The sequence below is a fragment of the Strix aluco genome, chromosome 5 (assembly GCF_031877795.1).
Source record: "Strix aluco isolate bStrAlu1 chromosome 5, bStrAlu1.hap1, whole genome shotgun sequence".
Classification (NCBI taxonomy): Eukaryota; Metazoa; Chordata; class Aves; order Strigiformes; family Strigidae; genus Strix; species Strix aluco.
This window is the reverse complement of record NC_133935.1, coordinates 16,896,866-16,923,132: the sequence shown is the minus strand read 5'-3', so window position 1 is coordinate 16,923,132 and position 26,267 is coordinate 16,896,866. Positions and strand designations below refer to the sequence as shown.

General features: G+C 47.5%; 2 protein-coding genes across 4 annotated transcripts in view; one reads left to right on the top strand and one right to left on the bottom strand.

Moving 5' to 3' along the window:
- The window catches only part of B4GALNT3 (beta-1,4-N-acetyl-galactosaminyltransferase 3), a 70,064-nt gene extending 58,899 nt beyond the window's left edge, over positions 1–11,165 (top strand). Inside the window, exons 14-20 of the mRNA XM_074826168.1 lie at positions 458–1,466; positions 3,039–3,337; positions 3,730–3,883; positions 4,644–4,716; positions 5,179–5,332; positions 6,060–6,186; positions 6,983–11,165. Coding sequence (XP_074682269.1) covers positions 458–1,466; positions 3,039–3,337; positions 3,730–3,883; positions 4,644–4,716; positions 5,179–5,332; positions 6,060–6,186; positions 6,983–7,091 — 1,925 coding nt within the window. The 3' untranslated portion in view covers positions 7,092–11,165. The remainder of the gene's footprint in view (positions 1–457; positions 1,467–3,038; positions 3,338–3,729; positions 3,884–4,643; positions 4,717–5,178; positions 5,333–6,059; positions 6,187–6,982) is intronic.
- A 1,614-nt stretch (positions 11,166–12,779) lies between these two features.
- NINJ2 (ninjurin 2) overlaps positions 12,780–26,267 on the bottom strand; it is a 76,703-nt gene continuing 63,215 nt past the window's right edge. For 2 of the 3 annotated variants that reach the window (XM_074826167.1, XM_074826164.1), the window contains exons 2-4: positions 16,259–16,490; positions 14,729–14,913; positions 12,780–13,829 (exon numbers count right to left, since the gene is read on the bottom strand). In XM_074826167.1, coding sequence (XP_074682268.1) covers positions 14,750–14,913; positions 16,259–16,487 — 393 coding nt within the window. In that variant the 5' untranslated portion in view covers positions 16,488–16,490 and the 3' untranslated portion in view covers positions 12,780–13,829; positions 14,729–14,749. Of the gene's footprint in view, positions 13,830–14,728; positions 14,914–16,258; positions 16,491–24,868; positions 24,964–26,267 lie in introns of all 3 variants that reach the window. The other variant, XM_074826165.1, reaches the window with a different exon arrangement.

Here is a 26,267-nt window from a genome sequence, read left to right as displayed (position 1 = left end):
AGGAGATTTTTCCTGCCACTTTCACTTCTCTTAAGGGCTAGTTGGGAGGTCACCAAGCAGTGTGCTGTGGTGGACAATGTGACAACTACCTCTCAGGCCTGAAGCTTAGCTGAGGTGCGATTCCAGCAAAAATGTGGGCAGAAGCGACAGAGCCAAAGGTGTGCAGAGTGGCAGTCCATGCTCACACCCGCCCTACAAAGCTGCGGCCAGACCCACAGCTAAAGGCAAAGCCAGACACCTCCACAGCCTTTGGCAAGGCTGGCTAATAGGTGCTGAGGAGGTTGGTACCAGCAAGAGCACGACTCCCATGTGTGAGAGCATCCCTGTCCCTCTGAGCAGGAGAGACAATGCTGAGATGAGGCGAGAAGTAGGCTGCTCCCAGCGGGGTGGGTGTCTGGGTCAGGACAGGGGAGGCAGCGGGAGGATGCCAGAGGTGTAACTGCGATTACTCCTGCAGGCTTCCAGGAGGGGAACCTGGATGACTTGCAGTACGCAGAGCAGGATGAGGAGAGTACCAGTCCCCCTGAGCGCCGTGGCATGGAGAGGGCAGAGCCAGCAGGCAACGCTCCCAGCAGCGTGGTGGGCAGCGATAACGTTCACAAGGACTATTCCCTCCGAGAGCGTCGTCGGCTCCTCTCGGTGACGGGTGGTGACATAGGAGAGGGGCAACAGAGGAGAAGGACAAAGAGGTCTGATGTCAAATCAGCCACGCTGGCCTCTGCCAACCAAAGCCTCAACCAGGCTGGCTTAGAGGGGAACCCAATAATGAAAAAACCCTATTTAAAAGCTGGTGTCAAAGATAACTCCAGGAGCCCTCTGCAGCACGCCAGGGCTGCCCAGGGGAGAGCGCCTGTCAAAAAGGCGAACCCTCTTTCTAGGACCGTGTCTCAAAGGCAGCAGCCTCTTGGTGGCCCCAGGGACTCAGGGGTCACAGTTCCCAAAGGGGTGAGACCTCGAGGAGACCTCAGCACTGCTAAGGGCGGGCTGCAGCCAGCAGGCACCGTGCCAGCCAGGAAAAGAGGCCCAGTCTCCGGCAAAGCCAGCAGACACGCTGTGAGCACTGCCAGCCCCAGCCAGAAGCCTGGGCTGCCGCAGTGGCTTAACCAAGTGGAATCCTACATTGCTGAGCAGAAGGCAGCCAATGGTGGGGACATGAGCGAGGGAGAGGTGCAGGTGGCATCTCCTGTGAAGGGCAAGTCTGGACCTGTGGCAGCAGAAGAGGAAGAGGAAGAAGCAGATGGGGAGCCAGAAGAGGAAGATGAGGAGGATTTCGATTATGTACCAGTGTTCGACCAGGCGGTGAACTGGGAGCAGACCTTCAGCATGAGCAACTTGGACTTCCATATGCTGCGCACAGACTGGATTGACCTGAAATGCAACACGTCAGGAAACTTGCTGCTAAGAGAAAGGGAGGCCCTGGAAGTCACACGTGTCTTCCTGAAGAAGCTTAACCAGAGGAGTAAAGGGTAAGGCACAGTGTAAAAACCAAGGGGCAGTGTCCCAGAGGTTGTGTAACTAACATGCTGCACAGGGAATACCTGTTGTGTGAGGAGCTAGTGGGAATCAGAGAATAAACTAGATGTGGAAAATAAGACTTCAGACAAGGAATCTGTGCAAAAACCTGGGCTTTAAATACCTGTTTTGACCGAGAAATGGGAGTTGTTGGACACCAGACCATGTTTGGGGGCTGAATGTTGTCCTCCAACAGCTGATGGCAGTAAATGTAAAAGATTGGAGGTTTCCATCCAGCTGGCATCACTGGCCTTTTGCTGGCTTCCTCCTTGGGCAGTGTAGGTATTGAGAGTGCATATGAGCATTTTACCAGCTGAAGATTAAGAAACCCTCCTGATACGAAGTAGGACTGGAGCTCCTTGTGCTTGCGGTTTCATGTCAGCCACATCTCAGCTTGTGAATCACTTAGGACATAGGACCAGAAGGGACCTATCAGATAATCAGTGGATCAGTACACTGACCTCAGAGACAACCAAGTACCCTACACTGTTATCTGAATGTGTGCACCTCCATCTTAAAACTAGCTAGATTTCTAGATCCTAGTACTGAGTTTGAAAGATGTTTCAGCTCCTTGGTTCTTTGATGACCCACTGGAGATCAGCTTTTGCTGGTATTCTGGTTTTACATGGTCTTGATATGGTTCTTCTCAAGACTTACTGTCTTGATTGCCTTTCTGGCAAACAGACATACCTCCTCTGAGCCTCTAAGCTAAACAATCCAACTCCTGACCCTTCTGTTGAGTTGGCCTCTATTTCCATAATTTTCCTATCCATCCTTTTCCATGTGGGTTTCAGTTTGCGTTAATTTTCCTGTACATAAGTGACCAGTATCCTTGCTGTTTTATAGAATGGGTGTTATTAGTTCCCAGTCCCTGCTGGAAGTAGCTCTAATGATACATCTTAGGATCGCTTTTTTTTTGTCAGGGTCATATCAGTCACAGTCACGGTATGACTGATCAGTACACACAGGCTTTTCTCAGCATTTTTAAGTGGTGAGCATCTATTTTACAGCAGAAACTCTTGTTATGATCTGAAAGGGCATGACCTGGCATTTCTTCCTGTTTTGGCCATTCTGAACCTACAGCTCACCCCAGTTTTTACTGTATGATTGCTCAGTCCTACTCCATGTTATTGGCTGATAAGCTGTCATCAGCCAATTTCACTAGCCCAAACATACTCCTCGTGCCAAGATCGTTGTAGGAGGTGTTGAATACACCCACTATCACCAGCCCTACTATCATTCAGACACATTTGTTATTTTCTGTGTCACCTTTATTTCGTTTCCCTTGCTAACTATTTTCTCTTGGCTGGAATCCCAGATCTAATGCCACATGCTTGTGGATTTAGGAAACAGGTGCTAAACCTTCCCATGGGACTTTGGAAGCAGTGCAGCAAAGCAGGGGGAAGCTGGGGACAAAAAGGTTTGTGCTAGCCAGGAGGAAAGAGCCTAGCAGAGCTGAAAGGGCTGGAGGTGGGAGAGGGGCTGGTGTACAGAGGACATGCCCACCCCGGCTGTATCTCCTGCAGGCGGTTTCAGCTGCAGCGTATCGTGAACGTGGAGAAGCGCCAGGACCGCATGCGGGGCAGCCGCTACCTGCTGGAGCTGGAGCTGCTGGAGCAGGGAGAGCGGCTCGTCCGCTTCTCCGAGTACATTTTTGCACAGGGCTGGCAGGGCACTGGTGGCAATGAGGAGGAGGAAAGGAAGATGAGGAACCTGGCATGGGGTCGCCGGCGGCATTTGATGGCTGTGGCGAAGGAGCCAGAGCTGTGCTGGCCCCAGGGCTTTTCCTGGAACCACCGTGCTATGGTTCACTTTGTGGTGCCAGGTAAGGGGGACCTGCCTCCCCAGGACACTGAGGGATGGCACGGCGGGCAGTTCCCATGAGGGCAGTCCGGAATGGTGGGTGTGGGCCAGCCTCAACTGTCTTACTTGGGTCACGTCCAATTTCTGTTCTTTCCAAGTTAAACCCCCTCAGAAATATGACAGGGCCCAAACTCCCATGGCTTGTAAGCTCAAATAAAACTCCTGTCATGCACTGAGAAGGAACCCGCCCTGATTCCTGGGTTCTTTGGTCCGGATTTTCAGCCTGGGCCTATTTCAGCATCCCTGTAAGATTAGAGGGGTTTGAAGGGAGGCAAGAAACCTTGCCTGTTGAGAAGCCACACCACCTTTGAAATCAGTTTTGCTTTGATTCTCTCCGTTTTGCAACACAACCAGTGAAAAACCAGGCACGCTGGGTGCTGCAGTTCATCTCTGACATGGAAGAGCTGTTCCGAGTCACTAAGGATCCGTACTTCAACATCATCATCACGGACTACAGCAGTGATGACATGGATGTAGAGAAGGCTCTGAAAAGGTCTACCTTGCACAGGTGAGAGTACTTCTTGGTCACAAAAAACTGCTCACATGCATATGCTTGCAAACACAGCGCATCTGCCAGTCTCTGTGTATTGACCAACCACAGCCTCCTACAGCTGGAAACCCAAAGATAACATCCATCCAGACCTTGCACATATACTTGAATATATTGTTGTTATAATGTACATACACGTATACTGCATATAATAGTGTTATAAAACTGTGAGGCAATACCTATTGTAGTCATCCATCCAGATGCATCTCTTTTCTCCTGGCTTTCGTTCAAGTTTGCAAGAGAGGAGAGAAAGCAATTCTTGCAGCGATGGGACAGGAGGAGGACAAAGAAGACGAGAAAGCTGTGAGAAATGGGACAGAGAGTGTGAAGACTTCTGGGGACTCTGCTTGCTGGAATAACTGTCTGGCTTACTCTACTCTGATATGGCACAGCCTTGGCTGGTCATTTCCTTTACGTGCCAGGGGTTCCCAGTATCAGGTCTAGTCCTAGGATAGAGCTAGACTAGAGCTGAAAAAACTTTTGCTAGGGACTGCACTGTCCTTGCTGCACAAGGGGTAAGACCCTCAGGGCATGCTGGGATGTGGAGCAGGGCTGAGCTTGTGCATTCACACAGCAAAGGCTTTCGTCCTTCTGGAAAGGGTGCATGGGGGTAAGAGCAGCTCCACAGCATGACATCTGCGGCGTAATGCTGCTCACGGTTCTTTCTGTGCTCGCTGGCCTGCACGCACTGAACTTCTCTTTCCCATCTGACCCCCAGCTATCAGTACTTGAAGCTGACAGGGAATTTCGAGCGTTCTGCTGGGCTGCAGGCGGGAATAGACCTCGTGACGGTAAGCCTGGGAGGCCTTGGGGTGGACAGGGAAGTTTCTAGTATGTCTGGCACTACCTCTGCCTCTCATACTGAGCACGCTGCTTTTTGGGGAAGGGAATAGCCTACCAGACCAGATCAAATGCAGATGTGTTTCTTAGCCCTCCAGAGTAAGGGTCTCACCCTTTATTCTGAGGAGCCTGTGTCCATTTGGTTCTTGGTCCACCTGCTGGGACTATCAGACAGGAGGGAAATCAGCAGTAGCAGCTTTGTGATACTGGCACTGCCAGGTCATAGTCATAGCATTTCACACCTATCGTTGAACAACCACTCAATGGCTGCTTTGCCAGCCCCTAGGATCTCAGTTTCTGATGTAGCAACAAATGGCTCTTTAATTCACTCCCATATGTCTGTGTCCTGCCCCTCAAGAAAGACTTACTTAAAGTCAACCTTTTTTTTCCCCAACCGGTGTGGTCGGTTCCAGGACCCACACAGCATCGTTTTCCTGTGTGACCTTCACATCCACTTCCCAGCTGGAGTCATTGATTCAATCCGGAAGCACTGCGTGGAAGGCAAGATGGCCTTTGCACCCATGGTCATGAGGCTGCACTGCGGCATGTCCCCACAGTGGCCTGATGGTAAGAGGGAGTGGAGCCTCTTTGGCTCAGACCTTGGGGAATGGGGAAAGAAGGAGGGTTCCTGCCACCCATAGATTTGTTCCTCTGGTGCTGTCAAGGTCTGGAGTTTAAGGTACTTCCAGGGCCAGTAGGTGAGAGTGCATTAGACGTGGGATGGTACCTGGAATTTGAGATCAAAATGCCAGCAGAGCCCTGTATATGACATTTCTCCTGGTCATCTCCTAGGACTCTCTTTGGATTTGAGGTTAAAAAAACCCTCCTTTACTCCTTTCCATCTGTTTCTCTCTTTTCTTAGAGAGCACAGCCTGTCCTGATGAGAACTCATAGCACCAGGGTGAGGGAAACCAACTGAAGCCAGGGGGAGGAAAGTTGTACTGATCATCTGAGCATAGGATTTCCTTTAGACAGAGGTGGCCATCCTGAGCCATCCAGACACAGGGACAGCCCTCTGAAGTTGGGACAGTCCAGGTACATTAGATATTATGTGGCCAGACAAGAGATGTGAGAGTCTTTGCTAACAAGTTCATAGGACAGCCCATGCTGTCTGTCTGTGTGACTTTCTCACTTCCCAAAGCTTTAATACAGTTGTCTCTGCCTTGGTGCTGAGTTGACTCTCTGGTGTCAACATTGTGCTAAAAGTAGCTTGAGTCTCACTCCAGCAGCCCTGCTGGAGTCATCAGTGGTTCAAAGCACCAATGTACTTGTGCCTCTTTTGTGCTGTCCTCAGGCTATTGGGAGGTGAATGGGTTTGGTCTCCTGGGCATATACAAGTCTGACCTGGACAAGATCGGAGGCATGAACACAAAAGAGTTTCGGGACCGTTGGGGAGGAGAGGACTGGGAACTCCTGGACAGGTATGCATCCATTGTCATCATTCGTGCACTCAGGAGGGGAGACCCATTAGATCCTGAAGGACCAGTGACCAGGGGAACAGGGATCTGAGGAGATTGAGGTGACTAATGCCTTCATAAGCTTGGTCAGTGAGGGAGAGTCTTTGAGCATGTCCTGACCTCAAACCTAGTAGGTGAGTAGACCCAAAATACGCCACTACAGTCACTGATAAAAGAAGAGAGAAGCCATTTCCTGGTGCCTTCCAGCCACGCTGCTGGTTGGACAGGCAGATCAGGCACTGGTGGCTGAGAAGACTTTGTCCTCTTCAAACACTGCAGCACACAGTGGGTCTAGTTTGTATCCCTCATTGCCCAGAAGAGCAACTGTCAGAGAGACATCTAAGGATCATGAGGTAGTTACAGTTTCTGAGAATTTTATGATGAGGGATCTCTGCTGTACAAATTCTAGGCCTCTGGGGTTGTAGTTCTAGGTTTTGGGGCCTGTCCTGTCTTTTCTGTCAGATGACTGCAGGAAAGACTAGCATCCTGAGCAATCCCATGTTGCCAGCTGTCTTTCCTCCTAGCCTGGTGTGTGCAGGCAACTCCTGGCCAGTCCTGCTCTCAAGGGTACATAAACACTCAGCAAGTGTCATTAGATGCCTGCTTATGGATATGAGATACCCCTGAGCTATTCTGGACTCTTCAATTTGGTTGCAGTCTCTTGACAGCAGCACAACTTAAAAGAGATTCCCTGGGGCTAAGCCCCCCAGTATCTCTGTGATCAAGTCTTCCCTAAGTCTACCCTTCTCCTTTCTGCCAGGATCTTGCAGGCCGGGCTGGAAGTGGAGCGTCTCTCCCTGAGAAACTTTTTCCACTGGTTTCACTCGAAGCGGGGCATGTGGAACCGGCGCCAGCTGAAGACACTGTAGCCTTCAACCCCAGAGCTGCTCAGCAGCACTGTCCACCGTCTCATCTCAATGTGCACTTTATCGAGGCACACAGCTGAGCACACCAACTCTTCCTCTGCCTCCAGAGCCCTCCGATGGGACGGCACAGCTGAGGAAGGGACGGTCAGGCTAGAGGAGCAGGAGCTTCTCTTGTGAGCCATTGTGTCCAAGACGAGGGATCCGTGTCTTGCTTGGAGGGCATGCAGGGGAGATGTTGACAAGTGAAGGACTTGTATTTCCTGCCATGCAGTCTGGCGGATGGTACAGTGGGAGAGGTGCCATATTTCCCGTTGAGTCTTGCGTGGTGCAAACCAAACAAACACAAATCCCAGCTAAGCCCAGAATGGTTTTAACACAGCTTCTCTTTCAATACTTGAAGAAAAAAAAAAAAAAGAAGAAAAAAACAACCCTCCCCATTTTCCCTCCTTCCCCATCTCTCCGGTATCCATGCTTTTGGCAGGGGACCAAAATAAGTTCTCTGAACTGTACTGTGTCCACATGCCCATGTGCTGACCCAAGGAGATCTGGATGTGGAGGAGCTGATAGGCACTTTAGGCTGCTAGTGCTTAGATGTTTCTCTGTGCTTTCCACTTTAGTCATGATGAAAAACTATGCTCATATTCAGCAAATTATGGGCCATGGTTGGAGACTCAAGTACACTTCCCTTATGAGAGCCACGTTTGCCTGCAGCTGGGTGAGGTGGCAGGGGTTGATGTTACACGTCCACCTAAATTACTGATCCACTGTCTGAGGATAGTGGAGGGGTTATACAGAGAAGCTAGGAGGGCATCTCAGGAGGAACTTTGCAGCCTTATCTGACAGACATGTGTGTTTGTCCTACGGTATCAGGGAAACCCTAGCAGGGAAGAAGTGGCAATATTTTATTAGTTGAAATATTGTGATTTTGTCAGAAAAAGAGGAGACAGAGCATTCTGCTCTCTAAATCCTGTTCGTTTATGCAGCAGCTAAAGGTTAATTTAATAAGTTATGGCCTCACAGTTATGTCTTGTCATAGTTTGACTTTTATGTAAAGAGCAGGCTTCTTGGTTGAAGAACCAGCACAGCTGTTGATACTTCGTCTCTGGAACAGCCTTGGGAGCTCTGGCCCAGTACAGGGGAGGTGGCCTCAGGCCTTGGCACTTGCACTGAGTGCGGGGAACAGTGAGGACAGAAGGGTTGAGTGAATAAAAGAGAGGGCAGACCCATGCCAGCAAGATCTAAGAACTGTGGAAAGAGCCCCCATCCACAGCCAGCCTGATGCTACTGGAAATTCTCATCCCCTAAAACTCCCGTTGATGTAAGGCAAGATTATTTGCCCCTGTAACCATTTTAGAGGACTACAGAAGCCCAGATATCCCAGCACAGTCAGTGCTCTGCACTGGACCTTCGATGTCCCCATACTGTGCTGAAAAGGCTGCTACTTGATTTCAAACTTCAGGGAAGAGCATGACAGGATGCTGCTCATGGTGCCCAGCTCTGTGGGGAGTTGTTGAGAAGTGAGTAATGGAGGTATGCAGGATACAAGCAATGCTGACATGGTACTTGAGTTGTTGCTTTTTACGCTGATGGACTGGATGCTAATTCAGAATAGGCGTTCATTTATTATTAATTGTGGTGCTTGACAAGTCCATCAAGTTCCACTATTGCAGAAGAAAACTGAACATGCAAGTTCTGGCACGTGAGATAGAGATCTTGTCAAATCATCTGCTTGCCTCAGTCTGGATTTTGTGATGATGGAGTCAGAAAAAGACAACCAGAATTCAGAAGGTTTCACTGTACAGTGCAGCTGTGGCGAGAAGTAGACAAGAGATGGCTGTGATCTGAGTCCACAGAGCCTTTGCCAGAATATCTCAGAAGAGGCGGCCTTAGCCTTCTGCCCAAGCCAGAGCAGTCTTTTTTATTGAGGGAAAGTACTTTACCCATGTAGAGACTAAGAAATGAAACACTGCAGTTGGGGCAAGAGGGAAGAGGCTGACAGCAGTCTATTCTTTTAAAAAAAATGTATTATAGGAGTTTAGGAGGCCAGAGCCCTGTGATGCAATGATGCAATAAGCTCTGTTTCTGCCTGGAATGTGCAGTGTCAGTCATGCTCTCGGTGCGTGTCAGAGCCTGTGCTTCGCTCAAACACAGGCACAACCCTGCAAGTATGCAGGTGAGCTGCTCTCCAGGCTCCGGGACTGTGCCTCTGCAGCCTGTCTGGACTGGCTCTGTCACGCAATCCCTGTGGAATGGGGAGAGGCTGGCAGCGAGGGCGAGCACCGGGATGCAGCGAAGCATTAGCAGGACCCGGCTCTTTGGCCCCATCGAGCAGAGAACAGCATGATGCCTATTTTGCAGATGGAGAGGTGATGGATTTGGTGGCGGCCCTTATGTCATGCACAGGGAGGGAGGGTTGTTTGTACTGTGTGCTTTCACATCTGGCTTAGATGTGGTCTGCAGCACCTAAAGTTAGCAGCTGCTGTTCGTCTGCAGACACTGGCAAGCATTAGGTGCATCCAGAAGGTAACTCACTTGGCTTAAATGATATGAGTAACCCCTCTTCCTCACCAGAGAGGACAGTCAGCAAAGAGTGGACTGGAAAGTAGGGTGAAGCCCTCACTCCAGCACTGCCAGCAGAATTTGAGGATTTCACCCCCATGCTTTAGCTGTGAGTGTGCTCTTTCCTTCATGCCTTGTAACTCAGGCCAGTGGCAAGCAGAACTGTTTACCTCGTGAGGGCTCCTTGGTGGAGATGTAAGGAGTTAGTGGGTTTCAGTCCAGTTTCCTGATGGCCAGTATCCCCACCGTCAAAGTTGCCATCACAAATGTTCTTCCCTTTCTAGCACAGTGGAAATTCTTAGTTGGTATTTAAGCATTGGGGTAGTAAACGTGATTAATACTAATTGGCACTAGTTGGCAGCCTCCATGGAGGAGCTTGGAGAGAGCCCACGGGGACAAAAGCTGTCTTCCAGCCCACATGCACAGAGACCGCTGAGGGTTGTGGGGAGAGAAGGGGCTACACACTCCCCAGCTTGCCGGCCAGCAGCAAATCTTGCAGGAGCGGCACCAGGCTTTGCTCTGAGGCTGCTGCCCCTCTTCCAAAACAACCTGCATTTTTTCTCCCCAAAGAGTCATGAGGAGGGGGAGAGCAGGGAGCACGGCAGCAGCAGGTAGTCCTGCAGCCATGAAGTGAGAGGATGTGGCCATCCAGGGTGGTGGCCAGGCCACCATGGTCCCTGATGGGCAGGTGGTTCGCCCCATCACTAGTGATGCACGGCGTGCACTGCCACTGCGAGGAGGGCTCGCCTCTGGGTGCGGCACAGCTCCCAGAGAGCAAGAGAGAACCTGGCTTTACCATGGCCGGGAAACTGACTGCCCCCAACAGTCAATGTCATTTCTGTCACCAGGATGTTTTTAGGAAGCTGTGCCTGAGTTTGTGGTGAAGTTTACCCCGAGTTCCTGGCCTTCATGTGCATCCTGGCTGTGTCCTGCCTCGACAGCAGGAGGAAATCGGTTGCATGGAATTTCCCGTGCATCAGGCAGGCAGGCAGGAGGGAGCTGCTCTGGCAGCTCTCTGGCTGGGAGCATCTGGGGAGATGATGGGCCATGCTGCACAGAGACCATCCCTGGGGCAGGATGTGGCCAGTCTGGGGACCCTGGGCCCCCAGGTGTGGGGTGCATGGCAAGGGGGCTCTGCCCACAAATGTTGACTCCATCTTCAGGACTGTGAATTGTGGGGCTGAGGCTTGTTTTGCAGGTCAGCGAAGGGAACGAGGGAGGGCTGGCTTCTATTCTGACAGAAATGTATTGTGTGAAAATTACCATGTTACTTGTTTTGTCATTGTCTTAACGTTTGCCCGGTATGAATGTCTCACTTCTCATTGCCTACAAATGTCTGAAGTTGATTGTTTTTTAGATAACGATGCCTTGTGTTAAAAACCTGAATTGTACCTTTGAATTATCTGCCTTAAAGGGGCTCTGTGCCCTCAAAATGACTCCTGGGCCACCTTTCTATTAGAGCTGGGGGATATACTGGTTCTCCCTCAGGTTTTATAAATACATTGTCTTCCTACAAGAGCTCAGTCCTGTCTGTGTGTTACTCACACCCACATCACCGTGCAGCAGGGATTAGAAACCAGGTGTTGCTCCTCTGGCTTCATATAACCAAAGGTGTAGGCAATACCAGAGAGATAGGTCACTCTGCCCAAGCCAGGAAGAGCCCTGCAGCAGGAGGTGGGTGGGAGGTGCAGTGAGCAAGGTTAGCCAGGAGCGAGACCTGTTTCAGTCCCCTCTAGGGCTATAGGAAGTGGAATGGCAATAAAAGTTTTTCTCCTGTCTTCCTGGGTTTATCATGTGAAACAAAGTAGAAACATTGGACAAATACACATCCCAGCAAAGCACAAATGCAATGTGATCCTAGAGAGAAAATGCAGAGAACAAAGTGGTCCCTCTCGCAAGCAGGGGACAATTCCTGGAGAAGACCACAGGAGAGAGCCTAGACCTGAGCTAGGTACTTGGCACAGCCTACACACATGGGAGGTCAGCTTTCACAGCAACTGCTTATGTAGATTTATATTTGGCCCCTTTTCACTTTAGCTGTGCCTCCTTTGAGTATAAAAAGCTTGGCAGGAATGGGAGTCAGACATGGAGAGGGAAAAAGGCAGCCAAGGTTACTAATGAGTCTGATTCCATTATAATGAGAAACCATTATTAAAGGTGACAGGGGAAAAAGCATTTCAGTGTGCTGCTGGTCTTCTGCTCGCCTGGGCTGGGTGATGGGAAGCCCTCTCTGCTCAGGCAGGCCTCGCACGCCACTCTACCTGACCTGGCAGCTCTCGGAGGCAGTGATGTTGAAGTTAAGATCTGGAAATGAAATTCACCTCACTGCTTCTTTCCCAGCTGAACCTTTTCTCTTTTTTTCCTCCCTTTATATTCAGTCGTCAATGCAAATTGCTTTGCCTCCTGCTCTCTGAAGCAATGAGTCACAGGATTTGGGATCTGCACACAGGATGCATAATTTTTTACCTTTTCATGAACCCAGCAGGCCAGTAGTGGCTGAAAGCCCTTAGCTGGTGGTTTTACATTGGCTGGAGCTAGTTTTGCTGCCTCTACAGTGAAGCCTTTTTCTAGAGGAGAGCAGGGTAACAGAGGCTTCCCAGAAACACTCATCCCTGTTTGCTGTTGGTCTCGGCAGAGACTGAGGACTGAGATAAGCAGCAAACTCAGTGTCACTCCAGGGACAAAGTGGAGGACGAGTCTTTACCTGCTTTGTCAAACAGATCCCAGACTGTACGCAGCTTTGTTGATTTAAATTCTGGTAAATGCATAACTAACATTTTCCACCCTACTCTTTCTATGTAAAAATATATATACTGTTCCCTTCAGCTGCAAAAAAGGTACTATCATTTGCAGATACTAGATGATGCTGGCCTGTAGCCTTACCCACCAGCCTTTGTGGGCAAGATCAGAAAAAAACACCCTCTCCAGAAAAAAGCACCATGAGTGGCTTAAACGAAATTTAGTTCTGTAAAGTCAAATATAGAGTACAAATTAAATCTGCCCCTATCTGGTTTTTTTAAATGTCAGACACTCCCAGTAGCTCCTGAAGACCAATATGTGGACATTTTTGTGACGTTTCTTTCTCAGTCATGGAAAGAGTATGCAAAGTGAAAAATCCATATTGAACTCTGATTCTGCTGTACAATGAAAAAATTATTTAATAACCAGAAAAGCATGTCATTTTTTAAATAGGTTTACACCAGACTATTAAAATACCAATTTTTTAGCATAACTACAGAGCTAAAAAATTTAGGATAGAAAACTTTTTCAAAAAAAATCTGAAAAATCTTAATTCAAAGACCTTTTTTTAACAGAAACAAATTGGTCTAGTACAAGAGAATTCCCAGCATTGTCAATATAAAAATCATATATTTAAAAACATGTATGTTAGTGATAAGACCTTAATTTTTTTTAATAAAGTAATACACTATGCACCTGTCAGTTCTCATTGTGGCAATAAGCCTAGACTGTCTCCTTATGTATAATGTTTCTTCATTTTCTACTAAATATTGTCAGGCTATTCTGACATCATTCCTGATAGGTCCCTGGCAATGACATCAGACCATAATATCTATTTTCTGTCATTGTTAATTTTCCAATGCTGGAAATAACTGATTGTTTTCTTAACTGGGTTGCATTTAATTCGAAATAACTGGGAAAACATTTGAACTGGTTTTAGCTATGTTGACATAAACACAGTTTTCTATCCTTCCATGAGAACTTCTTTTTTTTTGTTTGAGAAATCCATTCCAACATTTGGGAGGTAAACTATTGGATAGCATTGCTTTATAGCAACTTATGCTTGACACAAAAAAGCTGGACTTTTCTTGTCTATTTAGTCTACAAAGTAAATCATTCAGTCTTCTCTACAAAATGAGCCAATATTGAATATGTGAAGCAGGCAACTAAAATAAGAGATGGGATTTAGAGAACTGTGCTTTGAAATTGTGTACCTGCTGCAGTTCCTGCAGCTTTCTCTAGCAAAGTTTGCTCTAGCTTTGAAAGGCAATGTTTTCACCCCTCAGAACTGCAAAAGCATTACGGTAAGGGGCTGGTATATCATGACACGCACACAGTTTTGAAAGTTTAACCCAGTTCTCTGGATTCATCGATGGGCTCCTGGTGAGGCCAATGAAAACATGGAGGAGGAGAGCTTTCCCTGCCAGCCGCGCTGCTCAGATCCTGCAGGGAAGACAAGAAATGCCAGTAAGGTAACAGCAGGCTCCTCTGCACTGCCCGGGCAGAGAGGAGCAGTCACAGTGTACCGGGTCACTCCGCACCATGGCCACCCCTATGGGTGTGGGGTGCTGCTCTTCAGCACTTGCACCCTTCTGGATTCCAAGCCAGCAATGGTTTTGTAGAGGCTTTTGGCCTTTGCATCCTCCCTCATCATACCATGTGTCTATCAAGATTTCTTGCTGGCTGTTGCTGCAGTATATTGCATTTAAACTATGTTTACATGTTGCAGGTCATGTAAGCAAGAGATGTGAACTTTGCTTCTTGACCTAAAGCACTTTTGACCTAAGAACATGTCATTTCCTCATTTGACCTGACTTGGGAATCCAAGCATTTGGTTGGATTCTTATTCACAAGACTCTCTCTTGAAAATGAGAGTTAGATTCTGAAAACAGCCCCTGCAAAGCACACTGGCTGTTGTGAAGAGCTCTTTCACGGCCACCTCACCAGCCCCTTCCTTTTCTTCTGCTCAGATAATGCTGCCATCTTTGGATACCTCCCAGAACACACCTAGTTTTCTTTCCCAAATTTAGGTCCCATCCACAACTGCTATCTGTATCTAGCATGAGGTCTGCAGCCTTCTGAAAACCACTAGCTGCTGATAAATCTCAGCAGTTGGGATGTTTGATGTTCGTGCTTTAAAGATCAAGCAAGGTCTTTAATCCTCCTTCTCTGAGGGAATTTGTTCAGTGGCCCCAGATGCTCGTAGGACAGCAACATGCCCCTGAAAAGACTTTGTTAATTTGTGCAGCTGTGCCTTCTCCCTCTCCACCTTGCAATGATGTTTTCTGACACTGAGAGACCTTCCAGGGGCTAGCAGTGATGGGAACTCACCCCTTTCTTACCTGACTCCATTGCCACATGACTTAATAAGGTCGAAAATTCCTGGTAGGGTAGAGGCCAGTCTTCTGCACCCCAAAGGCTGTGATGAAGATGTTGAGGATGACCGTGATGAAGATGAGAGCTGTGGCAGCATTGTTGAGTATATTCAGGCGAGGTTGCTTTGCAACATCATTCAGGTTCAAACGAGCTGTGCAATACAGTGCAAAAAGAAAGCGAGATTTGTAGCTTGACTCCAAGTCCTCCAGCCCCTGTAAGCCTTCTCTGCCTGGCAAATGTCCATGGTGCCCCTGGGCACTGCAGCCACAGAGCTGGGGGAATAGTCCCAGGAGCTTTACAGGGGCCATAGCTTGCCCTAGGATGACAAAGGAGGATGGAGCAGAGGAAAAATATCTTTTCTTTATGTCATGTCTTTGTTTTGCCATGGAGGTGCCACAGCCCTCCAATGGGCCAACTCTAAATAGCCAAATTACTGCTCCATGGTAGCCAGACATGTGCCGTGTGACTCCCCCACTGCATGGACATGGCAAGCGAGGGCTGGGTGATGTGGGGGGACAAGGTCAGCAACGTTGTACTCTGATTGGGAGGCCAGTTTCTCCTTGACACAGCTATCAACCCCCTCCTTGCCCCCAGACCAAGAGGAATCTGGGTACATGAATGGGACCAGCCCTAGCTGATGGGCATTGGTCAGTTTAGACACAGGAACGCTCCAGTTACTGGGGCTGTCTGGCCAATAAGCTGTGCAAACAGCAGCTTGTGGCTCCCTGTCCTCAGTTGTGGTCCCCTGTCCCCCTTCTCCTCACAGCTGGCTCCAGCCGCAGCAGCTGCCACTGGGAAAGGTTGTGCCATGTGAGGCAGGGGAAGGAACACATCACAGGATTTCCCATAGCCTCCGAACCCATGTCCCATGTAAAAAAAAGACACATAGGGTATACAGGAAAAGGCAGTGTTCTGCAGACTTTTAATACTGGGCATGTGTTGGAGGCTGAAATACAGCAATTCCTGTATCAGATGGAACACTGGGCGAGCCTGTTTGAAATGCTGGTGTTAACGTACTGTCTGTATGGTATGGGGAGAACTGTGGGATTGGTTAAATGTGAGCTTAATACAGGGAATACTTCCACCTAAATTGTTCTGTTACGCCCCAGCTTGAGTGAGGCAAAAGATACAGCTAAAATGTAGTATTTGCAGGAGCTGCATGAAGGGCACGTTAGAGGATGGGCAGCAAGAGGCCCAAAACCCAGCTCTCTCCCTGCAATAGGGACTCATCAGTGGGGAAGTGAAGGAAGAGTAGTGCTCACAGCTGTTATGCAAGAGAAAAACCCAACCCACTCCCCACTTTGAAAAACGGTAACACAGACCTCCCCACTGCCCATGTCAAGCTGTCTTCAACCCTCCCGCAGCCCTGGTTGGAGCCAGGGGGAATGATTTGGGAGAAGAGGCTTCTCCTTTCCACCCCCATGCCAGCCAAACCACAGGATGCCCTGCCCCTTTAGCATCCTGCAAGGGTGGATGTGCCTTGGTGGCTGCCTTACCAGTGATGATGAGGAGAATCCCGATCATCACCTGGAAGAAGAGAGAGATGCTGATAAGCACGATGAGGGTGGTGTAGTACTGGAAGGAAGTCCCCTGCTCCAGCACTGCTTTGAGCTGTGTGACGTTCGCCATGAACAACGCCACATCCAGCATGCTCTCTGCCACGCTCTTCTTCGTCGCGTAGTGGTTGATGTTCATCGGCCCGTTAATCCGGAGCTGAGGATTCATGCCCTGGGGAGACAGGAGAAACCACATGAACTGGTACAATTGCTAAGCTGACAGACCTGTCTGTGTCAAATGGGCTGCTGCCTCCCCATGGGGTTTATCCAGAAAGCCTGGGAAAGAGTCAAAGTTGCATGTTTCAAAAATGTTGAAAGCACCCAGTTTCCCCTCACAGTCACCTCGTGATATTAATAGGCACAAGATACTTGTGGTGATCAAGAGCTCAGCAAGGTTAGAAAAATACTGGGTATTTTTGTGGAAAACAAACTTGTCCAGAGTTACAATAATGTAGATTACCCAGAGCCAGGGATTTTGCAAGAAATATTAAATTCTCTTCCTTCAGGGCACAGACAAGCCTCAAACTTAGAGGGGATTAGAGAGACATCTTCTCTTTGGGTTGGCGTTCAAAGGATTGTCAGTAGCTGGGCTTTATATCTCCTCTGAACACTTTTTGCTGGTTACTGTCTTACACAAGATGCTAGAGCAGATGGGGCATTTTTGTTTCTGAAACTAGTGACACTATTTCTTCAAAACATCAGTCACTGAAGCACACCATGACAAGGAGTGGGAACCATCACACCTAACTTTAATCATTCAGGCACATTTTTTGTCAATGGAAAAAGACAGGTATTTACAAGGGATAAATCACCTGGTTGCCCTTAACCTAACTGCACGCTCTAGGTCATCTGGTTGCTTGACCCAAATGATGAAAAAAAAAAATTAAAAAAGGGAGTGATAGTTTTCAATTCACCCAGAGTGTCATCAGCTGGTAATAAACCACCAGCAAAGGCAACAACTACAAAAGATTTGGATATATCTGCAACAAGCTATGATCTTCTTTCTTAGAAAGAAAGAAAAATGCTTCCACATAGCAGACAGACTGCAGTTCTGGGTAATCAGCCTCATGTCAGCTGTAGTGAAGACCAGCAGCCTTGCCCTCTGTGCTGTCTGATGGATAACCTTTTAAATCTGGAGGTAAGGGTCAGGTGTGGGCCTGAGGTGACCTTTGTTGCTCAGAGTGGTGGAAGAGCTTTCTCCAGGTGCATACTGGAAGTAGGACTGTGCTACATCAAATGGTAAGAAGTCCTATTTTAGTCCTTTTGTACCAGATAAAGTACAAAAGATAATCTTTTCTCCAAGTATGACACTAGAGGAGGGTTATGGCTAGTGATTCATGCTGCTGTCTCTGGTCTCTTTGTGCATCACTGTGCAAGAGTGGCTTTTTCTGTGCTGGGGTGGGAGTGTGAGCGAAGTCAGGGATCGTGGGAGAATGCTGTGTGTAGTTGTGTGTCTGATACTGAAATTAGGGCTGAATTTCAGAAGGGGGTTGTGGCCTGTGCCAGCATTCACCCTCACATGAAAAAGATGCAGAGTAAAAAGCAGCCAGGAAGGACTATGTCCAATTTGAACTATTGGTGAACTGTGAGCCCTAAGAAGGGGCTGGCTTGGGGTAGGAAATTACTTTTGGGGATTTTTTTTCTTTGATACCTTAAAGCATGTAATTCTTGTGGGTTCTAACAGTAAAGTGACTGTGGTTAAGTGGCTCCTTTGCAAAGCCTGTATTTCTTGCTGTGGAAGGTAGAAGTTAAAATATACTGGAAGGAGGTAAAAGTAGATGTCTAGAGAGCTGGTAAGGACTCTAAAGCAGTGCATAGGGGTTCAAGATTTCCTAAATGTTACTGTCTGGTGTCTGGGGCAGAATAGAGGTATCTCACGTCTTGGGGAGAGGAGGCCAGCAAAAGGTCTGATCCTGGGAATATGTTTTAAAAACCTGTATTTAGGTACTGCCCCCTCTCAGTTGGCTTAAAAGCACATGATCCTGTTGCAACAGAGTGGTACCCATACCAAGTGGTGCAAGGTTTGAGATTTGACCCCTTTCATGTGTTTTCTTCCTTATTCCTGAGGAGTCAGCCCTCCTCTCTGCAGCGTCACAAGGCTGGGCATTGATAGTTTATCTCTGTGTAATGATGAGTTAAGGGTGAGAGAACAAGGACGCTGTACAAACAAGACAGAGCTTTTGTTAAATGAGTGACTGGTACAAGGAGGCTGAGACATCTGTTCCCAGTTGCTTATGCGGAGACAAATAAAGCAAGTCAGTAGCTCTTGTTGAATGAAAACACATCCTCCTTTTGAGCTGCCCCCACGCTTCTTTACCTGGAGTGTGAAATGGGGCGGAGCTGCAACATACGGAGCTCTGTGTCCCAGATGATCAGGCAATGAAAATAGAAAGCTTTCACATGGTCTTTTCTTGTATGTATTAGTGCAATGGCATATTCCCTTGTTTGGGACATGATACTACAGGCAGGGATGGCCACTGCTCTCCGTTGTGGAGTCACTGGATCTAGGAAACCCTATGAAAAACTGTGATTCTTGTTTCAAAGTTCTGTCAACTTAGTAGATCCACAAATGTGGCCAAAAGGTTACTGGATGATGAAAGCTGGACACCAAGCTTTCACTTAGGCAGCTTAAACAATCAATCAGTTTGCAGGAGTCCTTATGATGACAGCTAAAGTTAGAGAAATCCAGCTCCTGTATGGATTTGGCCCTTACAGAGTATTCTGCCTAGTCCAGCAGCTACGAATGCAAGCCCGGAGTCTCAAATAACAAGAGACTTAAACAAACCAGGAGTCTTCAGAGACCCAGCGTTTCAATTAATGCAGGAGGATGGCTTTGCTTGGGATGCCTGGTGCCATAGCTGTTGCCAGCTAACCTCTGCATTGCTGGAGTATGAACACATGGCTGTGACTCTTTTTCTGAGCTGTCACAATGCATGCACAACTTTCCAGTATAGGACCATTTCTGCTTTTGCTTTGTCTTAAAGTTTAGTCCTGTAAACTGCTGCAGCTCAGGAGCTGATTCACAGGCAACTCTGGTTTCCCTGCAGCAGGATTGCCCAGGCAGCTGTGGGGGGTTACGTGGGATCGCTGGGGAGATTAAATGATTCCCTTTTGGCAAACGGAGCCATAAGTGAAGTCACAGAACATACCTGAAGGCTCATCAAAGTGATTTATGTCATCAGGCTAGAGCTGGTGTCTTTATGGTCACTGTGAAAGTGTTCCCCTTCTGAGAGTGGGGATCGCTGCCTTTTCTTCTCTGTATTGTGTCAAAGAGAGGAAACCTGGATCTGGCAGTCAGACACCAAGTTCATCTTGCAAGCGTTGTTGTGGAGCCAGCATGTCTGCTGGAAAATAGCACCTACCAGTATGCAGCACCTTCCCAAGATGGGGATGCATCATTATTGCCCTCTTTTTAAGGGTAGGGAAATCAGGACTTGAAAAAGTACAGTCCAGTCACAACAGCACTGGCTGAACTGGTGCTGGAGCTCAGCTCCTGTGTCCAATTTCCGGATGTTTTGGCTTTCCATAGGAGACAGCCTCTTTCCCTGCAAAGACTCTGCTGACTTCAATCTGACCTCAGGCAAATCCCCTTTCTGCTTCCTTTTGTGTAAACGTGGCACAGCGATACAGATCACTCCAGGGGCCGAGTGAGGCACCCAGTTACGTTTTGTAAGTTAGAGGCTTTATTGTTACTCAAAGAGTGCGCACACACACACAAATATTTACTTTCACTGCTATTGTTATTTTTAATTTTTGTAGGAATTACAGAAAGAAGAGTGAATATCACCACAAGCGTGGGATTTTTTTTTTTTTTCTTCTTTTTAAACTTGATCTCTGTTTTTTCTGTAGGGAGCTGGCAGGTCCCAGGGCCTGTAAAACCTGGCTCTGGCACCAGAGGGCATGCTGAGCTCCACAGCTCACTGAAGCTACCTGAAAAATTTCCACTGAAATTAGTTTTCAATGGAAATTCTTTGCTTTTTATTATGCATTTAGTTTTACAAGAAATATCTACTTTTTTCTGAAAACTTTTGGAGGAGATTCATCTAAATATTTCTTTCCAAAGCTTGCATATTTTGGGCTGAGGGTAGCACAGAGCTTTCTTAAAGCTACTTGGACAATTTCTACAAAACTTACAGTTTCTCTGTTGTATTTTTCAGGGCAGAAAAAAAAATTACAGAGCAGATCTAATTGCAAATCTCTGTGCTTTGTGGGTTTTGTGACCCTCTCCCCAGGGGCCAACAGCCTGAAAGAGACAGTGGGACAGCATGAGGCTCACAAGTATGAGAATGATAATCCTCTTCATGGGAGCGCTGTGGCAGAGGGGGATGTCTGGGGAGAAACTATATTATTGGCCATTAGTTCCAAGGGAAATACTGGAGAATGCCAGAGAAAACAGAAACATGAATGCAGGCTGTGCACTCAGAGGGGTAGGTGCAGAGACACCCATCGTGGGGATCCCGGCCGATAAACAGCCGGCCGCACACAGGCGAGCACACGCAGGCATGCACACACGCAGCATCAGGCACCAGGGAAAAGCCAGGGTATTTTTCCATAGTATTTGCCAGTTGGCAGCTTTAGAAGTACTTTGTAAACGTCGGTTGATGAAGGTTGAAGCGCACAGAAAGTCATCATCTTGCAAGGTAGGAGAGGAGCACAGTTCCCTTTCTATGGTCAGAAAGCAGAGAGATTAAAGGCCCTGCTCTCAATCAATACTGCTACTTTTAAGTGCAGTTATTAGCTACTCTGCTGTTCCAGGGGAGCTAACTCCCTGCAGCTCCTAACCACCTCACTTGGGATGAAGAGAGCCAATTTTAATATTTTTGGCCTACATGCCATTCCTAGGCACAGGCAGCATCAGTGGCAGCACTAGGAATAGTAGCAATTACCAGGCATCTGCCCACTGCACGAGCTGGACTTCCATCACAGAGCTGTACCTGTCAGCTTGCAGGCGAGGAAGCAGGTTTGTGCACAGCCACACTTGTGCAAGAGAAAGGGACACACAGGGAATGCTTTGGTCAACTATATTGCAAACTCTGCAAGGCTGGTTTTCTCCAATTTGGCACAACAGCAAGCATCTTGGCTGCATTCCATGAACAAAAGTAATAGTAAACTTCGTCATGGATGCTGCAGGCAGAAGGAAAACTGAGTGTTCAGGTCCAGTCCCCCTCTTCCACCTCTGTGGAGGCTGTCAGCTAGTCCAGTTGTGCTTAGGGTTTTTTCCTTTTACTATAGCCATCTGTTCTGCTTGCAAGGGGTCCTGTTTGGAGCCAAATGGTTGTGTTGCCTTCAATTCATATTGGATAAATCCCAGAAAATAAATCAGGGATGCTGTCCTGGTATCTGAGGCTCTCCCCATGTACAGACTGGTCCTGATGGGGATCTTTCTCTGAGGTGTTCCTACACTTCAGTGACAGGTCACTGCTCAGTGTAACAGAGGGCTCACTGACACTGATGGTTTGGATGAGAGCTCTGCAACCAAAATGTAACTTCCAGGAGCTGAGAGTCAGTGCCTCTTCAGAAGTGGAGGCCTAGGCAAATGGCAGGTACAGATCCTGTGTGCTTGCTAAGCACTGTTCATGCTCTCTAGTCTCACCAAACTCCCACTCTCCATTTGCTTTATCTGCCTTCTATGTCTCATCTACCACCCACAAGCAAACTTGGTGAGCTCTCTTGGGCAGAGATGTCACCACAGTGCAGCACTTAGGACCTTCATCCTTGAGCTAAGGAGTGCCCAGGTGGGACACTAGTATTGCTGAAGGGATGACAGTGAGAGCTGGGTGAGAGTGCCAGCAGAGCCTCTCCGATTTACCCAGCTGGAAGGCTGGCCTTGTATCCTCATACAACTTCCTGAAATGAGGCCATGCAAGAGCAGGAGGCCAACAGCAAAACCTAACACCACGCAGAGCTGAAGGGCTGGAAGTGGGTAGGGAAGCCAGGCAGTCCCCTGGCTGTGGCTGGCGGGGGGAGCAGAGGAGAGGAGCGGGGGTGAATCATGAGGTAGCCAAGCCCCAGGAGAGCTGGGGTGTCTCTCCTCGCCCTTGCCCTCCGGCTGACATGGCAGTTGGTTCTGCTTCCTGGCTGGCTGCAGCACTCAAAGCCTGCAGAGACCTGCTTGTCACATCAAGTGTGCATGCTCTGCTCTCCATTTCTCCCTTTCCATGCTTCTGCTCATCTCTTATTCATCCTGCAGACCTTCTCTGCCCCTGTCTGCATCTTCTGTTCAGCTCCTCCTCTCTCCTTTCATCCTCTTCTTCTCTCATTCTCCAGTCTTTTCTCACCCTGTGCCTTTCACCTTGTCTTTCTTTCACATTTTTTCCTGCTATTGAGCTCTTCTCCTTTATACACCCCCTTCCTTGGGTTGCTCGCTCTCCTTTTTCTTCCCCAATCTTTTCTCCCTTTGGCAGTTTGTGCTGCTGTATGGCAAATTTCCTGAATCCATTCACTCTCAGACGCCACTCACGGCTTCCTATGCTACAGGGCAACATAAATTATGTATCGCTCAAATAACTGTCGTACCAAATCTATATTAAACTCTCTTGTTAAGTGTATTTATGATACTGAATTGAAGGGATCCAGGAATCGACTGGCAGGCTGCAGGGCTGAGCTGGAATAGAAGATAATTTTTCTTTTCCAGGTAGCTGGGATGAGAACAAGGTGGGAAGGGCAGTGACATTGGTAGAGGAGCCTCCATCCATAGCTCAGAAGCAGTTAGTAGGTTTGGGGCTCAAGAACTGCTTGGCACCAGCAATTACAATGTGCTGATGCATGATCTCTGATTGCTGAACAGAAGCAATTGGGTGTGTATGTGGGGGGGGACATGACAGCTCTTTGAATGTATGGAATTGGGAGTGCATTCAAAAGGATTAGTGGGAACAATTATTTCCAAAGCCAGGATATAGAAGCTGGAGCCTATTCAAATCACTAGTGTTTAGCACCCGGAGAAGTTTTACCCCAGTGTTTGGAGGGGGTGAGAAGGAAAAAAAAAAAAAAGGCAAGAGAATACTAAAAACAGCTTTACAAGAAAAAATTAAAAGTAGGTTAGCAGAGAAAATTAATTTATAAAAAATGGAAGAGCAGCCGGGAGGCACAACAGTAACTACTGCATTGTGCTTACAAAGCTAAACACGTTAAGATGAATAAATCCCCATGCTGGATGGCTTATGGCCCAAAATATTAAGAAAAGCTGGGCCTGATTGCAGGCTGCTGCCAGATCCAAAGAGCGAATGTGTTTATATAAATCATTTTAATACAAAACATTCCTAAAGCAAGGTCCTAAATTTGAACTTCTTCCAAGTCTAACGGTGTTTGCATCCAATGCTGAGGGGTCAGGTTGATTTCTAAAACTGAAGGAGCATAGTAACAGCTGTACTGGATCAGACCAAAGATCCAACTCCCCTCTGACTGTGGTTTGTAGCAGATGTGTAGGGTAAAAAAAACAAACAAAAAAAAATTTTTAAAATCTTAGAATGGGACAAGCATAACAACAGTCCCTCATGCTCTGTTCACCCAGTGGCCTGTAACTCTGTATACAGAACATCCCAGCCCTGGTCTGATGTTGCTTTTCATATGAGGAAGCCCAAGGCTAATTTGTCTTTGCTGTGTGGCTTAGGGCATCCTACTTGATCCTCCCTGGATCTTGGTTTCCTCCTCTGTAAAGTAATGAGAATGCTCAGATAGGTGATGTGTAGGGAGAGAGATGCTTAAGATCTACTGTAGAAGTGCAATATCTGCCTGTGTTGCATATATACTAGACATGAACTGAATTCATCATGGAAGTAAGCCACTGAAGCTGATGAAATTAGGTAGGTGATTTTTCTTATTTCCAGGGGGGCTTTACATCTTGCAGTATTTCCCAGATAAACCTCACTCTGAGGCACTGGAGTTCAGGTGCATCTGGAGATTTTGACATGTATGTGTCCCAGGTCACCCTCTGAGTGCCCAGGGGAAAGGGAGCTGTGAGAGTCTGGATGGAAAGAGGGGAGAACATGACTGAGGGTTTGAACAGAGGCAGGGCTGATGAAATCACATCCATAAACAGTGAAACTCAGGGGTTTTGGTCACTCTATTATTTATAAGGTCTTTCATCTGCAAAGCATTTTTTCCAGTTTCATGTGTAGTAACACTCTCAATGTCCTGCGGGTCAGTGTCTGTCTCCTATTGCAGTGCTCACCAGCATCTCCAAGCAGATCCTGCTGATTTCGTCTCACCTGGGTGCATAGTATTCTCTTTTTTCAAAAACTGCCAGGCTTAGCTTCCTCCTCTGCCGGGAAATTGAGCCAATCTCTGGATCTAAAAAGGCTGAATCTGCGGATTTTGTTCAGAACTGGCACACCCTGAGTTGTGTCAGTTCGCAGCTGAGCATCTGGCCTTATGCCATAAGGAGAGGTTAAAAAAAAAAAAAAGGTGCTATTGCTGATCTAAACGTTCATAAATCCTTAATTCCAATTGTTTGTGTGTGTTTTTTTTTTTTTTTCCCAAGGCTGGCCAAACTAGGTATTGCATTCAGAAACTAGTGAGTTAGTAACCGGGGTTAGAGGGGCAGATACTTGCAGTCAGTAATGGAGTTCAGGGTAGGGAAGTCTGCAGAGCGACATCTCAGGTCTATGCTAGGCTGCTTGAGAATGCCAGCTTAGAACCAACATCAGCTGTCAATGGAAAGATTTTAAACACATTAGGAGTGCTCTAACAAATGGCTGTTGCATTTTAACATGAGAAAATGCGAAGTGATGCATGGCTAGGGCTGTTCAGATTCAATTAGCGTTCACGCCCTTCCGTTAAGCTCTGTCTTGCCCGGCTGCCTCTTGCTTGGGAGCCTGCTGTGCCAAGGAAGGCTGCTATTGCCTTGCCGGGGCAATGGGTAGACTGGAGAGGACTTGAGGTGCTGTGCCTGAAAGGAGGATGGCTGTCTTCTCAGCGGCATGTGTGGGAGCACCTCTGAGTACCACTGAGCACATCCGTGGCGTCTCTCTGAGCCTGGCTGAAGGACTGTCATGTTTGTTTGCCCTGGGTTTAGTGTTGCTTTGTGTGGGGTGAATACATTAGCATTTCTGCTTGTGGTTTGGTTATTGTCTGACTGAGGCTATTGCTCCTGTTCTTGGATTGATTATGGCAAGTCATTTAGCTACGTTTTAGAGGGCTTCACTGCTGCTGTGGCTAAAGTGAGCAAGAATGGGGCTGTGTGGGTAAAGGCACTTCTAGGAGTTGGAGAGGTCTGATCTTGGTTCTAAGCTGTTGTGTAATTTCTGTCTTTGTAAAAATGTGGATAAAACTATTTTAGTTCTCATATTAAGAGCTTTCCAGCCCAAGAAAATGCCTCCTTTTTTTTTTTTTTTTTTTTTAATGTGTACAGTAACTAGTACAATGGCGCTCTGGTCTCAGTCAGAGCCTCTTATCCTAACTCTATTAGAGACAAAAAGGCAGGAAGTTCCTCAAAGTTTAACTGAATCTTTAATAGGATTTATTGTTAGCTTGTGCAGAGCATTTACACATGTAACTGTTACCCATGTTTTAATAAGTGAACCAGCTGAGAAGCCAAAAGGCATCATCACAGATCAGTGAAGGATGGCAGAGTACAGAATGAGACCGGTGTCCTGCCCTTGAGTCTCTTGCTTTCACTACAAAGCTTCACTTACCTGACAGCAGTCATGGATGGTTACCAGCAACTATCTATAAGTACTCTGTTTTTTCAGGACAAGATATGAGCATAGCTAATTTCTGAAGTACGCAGTACAGAGCTTTTCTGTCTCCTACGCTTGCTACATCAACCCTCACGATGTATATTCAAGTTTCTTAATTGAGTATGGATTCACTGGCTTAAATGTCGTTTCTCCTTCAAGTGGCAAAGCGTTGAGCAGTTTAGGCATGCATTGCTTCAGAAAGGTCAGTGTGAAGAAAGATTGAGTCAAGAAGATACTTGAAACAAATTCCTACTAGAGAAGGCAGCTGGTTT